The sequence below is a fragment of the Alosa alosa genome, chromosome 6 (assembly GCF_017589495.1).
Source record: "Alosa alosa isolate M-15738 ecotype Scorff River chromosome 6, AALO_Geno_1.1, whole genome shotgun sequence".
Classification (NCBI taxonomy): domain Eukaryota; kingdom Metazoa; phylum Chordata; class Actinopteri; order Clupeiformes; family Clupeidae; genus Alosa; species Alosa alosa.
Genome location: NC_063194.1, coordinates 1,505,153 through 1,513,411, shown reverse-complemented (window position 1 = coordinate 1,513,411; position 8,259 = coordinate 1,505,153). Strand labels below are relative to the sequence as shown.

The 8,259-nt window shown below is 44.6% G+C and overlaps 1 protein-coding gene across 1 annotated transcript; it reads right to left on the bottom strand.

The window, feature by feature from the left end:
- Positions 1 to 4,538: 4,538 nt before the first annotated feature.
- On the bottom strand, positions 4,539 to 8,259 carry wfikkn2a (info WAP, follistatin/kazal, immunoglobulin, kunitz and netrin domain containing 2a). The gene is made up of 3 exons (XM_048245911.1): positions 8,074 to 8,259; positions 7,340 to 7,940; positions 4,539 to 6,935 (listed from the first exon to the last, which is right to left on the bottom strand). The coding sequence occupies exons 2-3, from the start codon at positions 7,535 to 7,537 to the stop codon at positions 5,391 to 5,393; spliced, it is 1,743 nt and encodes a 580-aa protein (XP_048101868.1). The 5' UTR covers positions 7,538 to 7,940; positions 8,074 to 8,259; the 3' UTR covers positions 4,539 to 5,390.

Sequence of the window (8,259 nt, the reverse complement as noted above, 5' to 3'; positions counted from 1 at the left end):
CTTTGTAAATATATTTTCGAGATTTGAAAATAAATATGCTTGACTTTGTATGTGGAATCTGCATTTGTGAATCTCCTTTTTGCTTTTATGTCGATGACGTAATTTTGAGACATTCCTACTGCACACCAAGATCCACAAATAAGACACCCTCCACTGAACAACCAGCAGATGGCAGTGTTGTACAACATGTCTGTTATCAACTGATAGCAACTGAATCTTTCCGACGCTGTTTTCCCTAGTTCAGTTCAGTCAAGTGGTCTATGACTAGCAGGATTAACTACATGGAAGACACTGGATTAAATGGATAGGTAAGTAATAACAACTAGCCAGAACGATTTATTATCGGTTTTGATGTGTAGTGCCGTTTTTAATTTCATAGACTGTATAAATAAGTCAATTTAGTCAGCGTACAGCTGCTAACGTTAACAGCTAGCTAAACAGCTGGTGCCTGTTCAGCTATGTTGGTGCCTGCACAAAACACATTAAGTTAAGATTTCCTTTAAAACCGATTTAGGGCCCCTTAAAATAAAATGTAGTTTTCCCTAAAGTTATTGTGTCTTGCAACTCAAGTGACAGGCTGTGTTCGTGTTCGCTGTTTTACAGATGTTGCAGATCTTATGTTACAGATGTTAACATAGCTTCTAGGTTAACATAACGTGAGAGCCAGCTCAGCTGAGATCACTATCTGACAGACTGCCATTAGCCTAATGTCAATATTGCTAAATGGACTTATTTATACAGTCTATGAAATTAAAAATGGCACTACACATCAAAACCGATAATAAATCGTACTGGCTAGTTGTTATTACTTACCTATCCATTTAATCCAGTGTCTTCAATGTCGTTAATCCTGCTAGTCATAGACCACTTGACTGAACTGAACTAGGGAAAACAGCGTCGGAAAGATTCAGTTGATAACAGACATGTTGTACAACACTGCCATCGACTGGTTGTTCAGTGGAGGGTGTCTTCGCATTCAAATCTAGTGGTATTTATTTGTGGATCTTGGTGTGCAGTAGGAATGTCTCAAAATTACGCCATCGACATAAAAGCAAAAAAAGGAGATTCACAAATGCAGATTCCACATACAAAGTCAAGCATATTTATTTTCAAATCAAAAAATATATTTACAAAGACACGTTTATTTATATAAATTTGTTTATTTATTTGTATGTCACATTTTTATATTTGTATTTTGTATTTGGATATTTATAAATGTATGTATATGTATATATATCCTTTTATATATTTAAATCATTTTGAGACAATTCTCACTCCATATTATACGATTACAGTCAGAAGAATACTATTAAGGCACATTTTTGTACCCAAATGCCTGCACTCAGCACATCAGTATTAAACGACACGGATGTCTGTCTAAAAAATAATAATATAATAATTTTAGTCTACTAGGGTCAAGCCCAAAAATGAGTTGATAGGGTCCAGACTCTGTTAGCCAGGCTAACCTTCTGTACCACAAAATTAATTATGGAATATAAATTCATTATGGAAACATGTATCACTGTTACTGACATAACTCAGGTTGAATAATCTGTTTTGTTTTTCTGTGGAGGAAAGAAGAAGGTGCTCTCTACAATATGTTGTGGGCACAGTGCTGTGTTAATGTTTTTTTTTACATGGCACCATAATAAAGTCAGTGTGTTCCTTGCACAGAATGCATTCTGTATGTGGAAAGGTCTGTTACTTGTGGCACCTCATAAGGATATTCCAGCACAAAGAACAAACACTCCAATAGGCACTAGGGGATGATTGGAGACAGAACACAGGACTGCTGTGAAGAGGCCAACAGTGAGCATATCTAAATCCCCCTGAACATCTGCAGAAAGATCTATGGCTGAGGTCAGATCTGAGAAGTGGGCCAAGTTTCATGAAATCTATGGCTGAGGTCAGATTTGAGAAGTAGGCTAAGTTGCATGAGAAATGCGGACCAGATAGCCTGCAGAGAGTACTAGAGTACACTACTTGAATTTCCCCTTGGGGATCAATAAAGTATCTATCTATCTATCTATCTATCTATCTAGGGGGAGTGATCAGTGGCAACAGGGGTTTCTTGATTTGGTCCAACTTGTATGTACAACTTCTTTAGATGTTCAAACAAACTATCTGTCGATACTGTTAACTACATTAAGGTTAAGGTTAACCTTACAGTTTTTCTCAGTCGCTTTGGTGCTTTTTGCAGATCAGAATGAAAATTCTCATAACTATTAGTTCAACCTCCACAACATTTAGTCATTAGTGCACATCATTGTAGCAAATTCTCCTTCCTCTGAACAAATTGAAAATGCTTTTGGACATGTATCAGTTGCTTTCATACAATTCTCTGCTGTTTTTTAACATTATCATTTGCTTATGTCATGTCAGTCAAAATGAACTATACTTATGGATGCTGAATAGTCGTTCCCTATAAAACTAATAGTCTTCATTTCATTGCTTGAGTCATTACATACACAATTGTTGAACTAGTTATCAAATTCTGTCACAATGCTGTAGAATTGCAAAGAGCATACAGTAAAAATGTACGTATTCAGTGTCTTGTACTCACTTACTCCCCTAACTACAGCAATGTGTAACTTTACTGTAGTTTTCAAATGGTTGTACAAGTAGTGTATAGTGCTGTCTTGAGCATGTTCAGGTAGTGTCACCTTTTTTTCTGCCCTTTTTTTGCATTGGAAAACACTGAGAGAACTGTCATAATGAAAACATGACAAAGCCATTTGACTATCTTGTTCATAAACGATGGTGTCAAGACTTCTCATTTTGATGACACTGACAGTTTCATTGACATGAATACGTGCTTTTGAGGAATGGACTATCCATTTTGAGCAAGTGACGTGCTTTTGCAGGTCATCCACTAAGTTTTGCAGTTTGCACTAATTGTTTTGAGAAATGCACTAACTGCTGTGCAAATGTTAATAGTGATGTGAGAATAGCACCAAAGCGACTGAGAAAAACTGTAAGATTAACGTTATGGTTAGGGGTTGGGTTTGGGTGATGTTCAGTAATTGTTTTACATACTGAACTGTTATTTTTCCTTTTGGGTAAATTGAGATGTGGAGGTTTATAATGCACAGCATCTACAAGTCCAACATATAACTTTAAGACTTCATTTCTTTGATAGAAATCTTTAGTATTGTCAGCGCACTTCAGTGTTACATTTTGACATGATAGTTTTAATGGAGTATTGGGGGGGGGGCGTTCGACATCTCAGAACAAAAAACATCTGAAAGAAAATATTGGTTCCTCCTGTAGCCAGACTGCCAGTGGTGTGAGGCTGGTTGCGAGACGGCCTGCTGTGTTTGAAATGCATGTGGGTGAGACACATTTTTTTCCGATTATGTTTGTTTCTTCTCCTAATTAGTATCACGTGTGTATGTGAAGCAGCTCGACTTCCACTTCCACATGTAAACGCCACAGCATGCGCTGTGTCCGAAGCTGGAGGTGTAGCACCAGAAAACCATTCAGCCATGAAATTCACTTAGCAGAACTGCTACTGAGATGTTATACAAGTGAAATATCTATGTCCGACGAGGATATGCCTGCATATGTTTTCAGTTTTGTCATGTAAACAAACTGCTCGACCACCAGTAGTGAATGAGCGTTGATCATTTCTTTTGTGATGGAATGTGATGCTATGGGAGAAGGGGGGTGGGGGAGTGGGCCTTTGTAGCTGTTGTTGTTTTCAGCAGGCCAGCCGAAGCTCAGCTGAACTTGAGCCGCACAGCCACACTTGACACTTGTCAACAGGTTTTAATGAAACAGCCCCCTTTCCTCTCCATCCCTCTCTCTCCTCACTCCCCCTCCGTCCTCCTTTCATGAGCGGCTTACGGGGTCATGGGTTGCGCTCTGTGCGCAGGCCCCAGGGTCACAGACGGCTGAGGCCCCCTGGGAAAAAGCCATGTGTCCGCCCCTCCCCCAACACCCCACCACCACCACCACCATCGCCGAACACCCGTTCGGCACAGCCCACTGCAGAGTCAAAAGTTCAAAGGCTGCCTTTAAAACAGAACTCTATCTGTGCTTCGAGACCCCCCCCCCAACTCCCCACTCCCTCCATCCCCGACAGGGTCACTGCGTGGCTGGAGCTTGGCCCAGATGAGGGGCATGGGGGGAGGGGGAGAGGGAGAAGGGGCGGGGGGGGGGAGGTGCAGCGCAGGGGCCAGCGGGATGCTGGAAGACTTTGGGGGCCCCCTCGGCTCTCTTGCACATGAAAGGTCTGCGCGACGCTGAGTGTGGGAGACCCTAAGATGCAGACACAACACATGGTCTGAGGGGCGGAGAAGAGGGGGAACTCAAGAGCTACCTTCCCCCTACCACTACAGAGCCCAACAAGAATGTGACCCGCGCCAGAATTAATGTGCAGGTTGACCGACAATGGCTGCAGTCAGGGAATTCTCTATCATAAAGTATCCTTATCCTAACTCACTATCCTAGTATCCTAACTCGCTGTGAACAATTAGGATGGAACTTGTAGAACTCACATTTCAACATTAGGCTACTAAACAAAGGCAAAATCAGGGTTTTGATTTAGAGTTGCTTTAATTTCTTTACAGGGGGGCTATCTCATTCATATTATGTACATTGTCTACAAGAGATTTTTTGTGGATTTTGAAACACTTCACTTTCAAAGCAACTACTACAGAAGTTAATTGTAGTTTGAAATGAAACGAACCAAATAAATATACAGAAAGTAATATATATATATACATATAGAGAGAGAGAGAGCAGATTATGTATTTTCATAAAATAGAATTACAAGGTGCAAGAACATAAACATTACATGTTCTGTCGTCATATATTGATTTGATATTTAATATAACCTTTTTTACGGTGATCAGCTGAGAATTTACTCAGTATATAAGTTAAAGGTTTACTGCAAGCTGCTATTCTGAATGCCCCTTCACTGAAAGTCACCATGTTATGGATTTTTCTTCAATTATTGCCCAGTAGGCATACATGTACTTCTGACAAGAAGGAAATTTTCATTTTAAAAACACCAAGAACAATTTTAGTTGCACTAAAATATTCTTACCTATGCCTTTTACAGTATAAGTGCTTGAAAGAAAAGTTAAGTTTCCGCTCAAAGCTAGATTCATATAGGATACATAAGATAAAATCTTTTAGGATGGAACAATCAGTTATACATCTGTTAGATAAATGATATATATATATGATTTTTACTACTCTGATACATTTATATATAAAGTCCCATTTGTGAAATGTGGATATTAAATTCATCATTACATCTCTTGGTAGGGCTTGATCCATCATGGACTCAATTAGCCATTGAGTCATTGAGTCCAGATGACGGTCAGAGAAGTTCACAGCCCTAGTGGACGGACTAGGTCACCGTCCTTCACGCCTCGTCTCGCCTAGGCGGCACTTAGATCCTTGAGAAAGTCACAGGTCTTCTTGCTGACCACCTCGCGGAGCTTGCGTACCCGCCGGGTCGAGGAGGCGCCCACGAAGCTGTCGGGCTGGAGCACTGCCATGCCGTTGTGCACGTCGCCCATGACGACGAGCTGTCCGGCGTCGGCGCCTCGCGTGATGTTGGGGCAGGGACAGCTCCAGTCCACGTTGAGCAGTGTCACCTCCAGCGGCTCCTTGCCGAAGAACTTGAGGCCCATCTTGTCGTCCTTGAGGATCTCCTCCACAGTGACCAGCGCATGGCCCGAGTCCTGGTCCTCGGTCAGCTCCGTCACGCGGCCCAGTATGACGAAGTCCGCGCGGCAGAAGCTGGCCACCATCTTCTGCCGCGGCTTGCACACCTTGCAGTTGCTGCCCTTGGGGAATGGGCAGGCGTCCTCACACGCTTCCCGGCTGTCGAAGTTGTTCTCGTTGCCACCGCAGCCGCCGTAGACGAACGACTGGCACTGCTTGAGCGCCCGGTTGTACGCCCAGCGTGGCTCGTAGGCCTTGCAGGGGCCCTGGACGGGCGGCAGGGAGCAGGGAGCGGTCACCTCGGCTGCCCCACACGACAGCATGCAGGCCTGGTAGCTGTCAAAGTGGTTGCGGTTCTTGTTGCACTGGCTGTAGGTGAAGGCGAAGCAGTTGTTCCGTTTGGCCTCATAGTACCAGCTCACGCTCTCCTCACCACAGACGCCCGCGTCCGGCGGCTTGAGGCACTCCTCCGCGGGGAGCCGGACGCTGCCGCCGCTGCTGCTGTTGCCCTTTGGCTGCCCCTCCTCAGCCGCGAAGACCTGCTCGCGCTTGACCACTGACAGGGGGAAGTGAGCCTGCAGCGAGCCGCCGAGGTTCCGGGCCGTGCAGGTGTAGATGCCGGCGTCCTGGAGCTGGGCGTTGTAGATGACCAGCTGGCCGATGTTGGTGACCACCACGTTACCGCGCACATGGTTGGGCCACATCACCTGGTTGTCGCGGCCGGCCAGCTGCTTCTCCCAGGTGATCTCGGGCTTGGGGCGGCCCACCACCTCGCACAGGAAGCTGGCCGTCTCGCCCACGAACACCGACTGGTGGATGGGCTTGTTGGTCATCATGGGCAGCTGGATGTCCATGGGGGTGGTCTCCAGCTGGGCGGTGGTGGGGTTTAAGGTGGTCTCCTCGGGAAGGGGGCTGGTGTTGAACCAGGGCAGCTGGTAGCGGCAGGACACCTCGGTGATGGTGACGCCCTTGTTACAGGCCTCGGCGTCCAGGTAGCACTTGTTGTAGTAGGTCATGCCGTCCGAGGCACAGGTGAAGTGGGGCTCCCTCTCACAGCGGTCCCGGCACTTGCACACAGGCTGGCCGTCCCAGATGTCGCACTCGGAACCCTGCTGGCTGCACATGAACTTCTCGCACGTCGCCTCCTTTGGCATCCCCACGGGCCCCTTCTTGCCTTTGATGTCAAAGTAGCGGGATGCCACACAGCTCTTGAGTCCGCAAACGTTGGCACAGCATTTCTCAAATGTTTCACAGTCCTTTGTTGGTAGAGAGACAAGGGGGAAAGAAGAAAGGGACGAACAGACTCAACAAATGAGCTTTCAAAAAGTTGGCAGCAATAGAATTTTTTAAAACACAAATATCACTAAATGCAAAACAAATTCTCTTATGGATTGGCAAAATTGCACATATGTAGTTTAAATAACAATGCATCACTCAATTCTTATTTAAATCTACACACAAGCAGGCTTCGTGGTGAGAGTATCTCATGGCTTGAATTATTTTGCATCAATTGCTCAATTTACATCTCATTATCCCATGCTCATGCTAATCATTTGTCCTTATTCTTCCATAATGGCGCGTCATAAATCAACATCTTTCGTTCAGTGATGCCCCCCGATATTCAACTTTGTGGAAAAGCGACAGGCGCTTGAAGTCTCACCCGATCGGATTCACACTCCCGCTCGCAGGTACTCATGGCATCCACCCACAGGTTTGGGTTCATTTCATTGGGGCACATTCCCGCGTGTGAATAAACGAGCTTGGGCACAGCCATCGCCCTGACAAGAGAGTCCAACCGCAGAAAGCAGAGGTGTCCGACAAGAAACCAAATCCATCGCGGGTACAGCATCCACCACATGTCCAGTGCAGAGTGTCGAAGCGCGATGAAGAAAATCAGATTGGGCTAAACGCAAACTCAAGTTCCACCAAGTTTCGTTGGTCCTATGCGTGAGTACAGCAACAGGTGGCGCGTAAAACTAGGTCTACAGTCAGCGGGAGGACGTCTGGTCTGTCCGAAGTGTTGACGGAGTGAGGACGTCGATGCACTGCACCACATTTAATAGTGCAATGAGATTAGGTAGCAGCATTGCAACCCTGTTACTTCATCATAGTAATTGAATTGTGCTAGTTGTTCTCCATCAAGACTACAGTGACTATTGTTCCAGGCATAGTGATTAATACAAAGACCAACTTTTGGAAATCTGACTAATTCTGACTCTGCAGGCTACCTGAACCATTGAAACACCGTTTTAACCATTTCGCTGCGAAAAAGAAGATAGAATTAACGTCATAAAATGGAGAACAAATAAAACATATGTGTATTTCTGTTTTAAAGATTTTAAGTGGTTTTGTTCATATTGTCGTGCATTGTTCAAGGCTATTCGTTTTTATTACCTGTTTTCCAGACCGCAAGTCATGTTTTGCCCAAATTGTTTTGGCCAAGGCACTTCTTGATGGAGAAAAATATATTTAAGGTCTTCCCTAGATGTTTTGATGGAAACCTAATTTCCACATGATCAGACACAGTTACATGAGCGTCATGCAGCTCTGAATATGACTTTGAGCATGATCCTGTCGTGC

Excerpts from the sequence above, each read along its gene's own strand:
- wfikkn2a (XM_048245911.1), bottom strand. The coding sequence starts at position 7,537 with ATGTGGTGGATGCTGTACCCGCGATGGATTTGGTTTCTTGTCGGACAC. Across the intron at positions 6,936-7,339 it reads GGGAGTGTGAATCCGATCGG|GACTGTGAAACATTTGAGAA; the intron begins GTGAGACTTCAA and ends CTACCAACAAAG.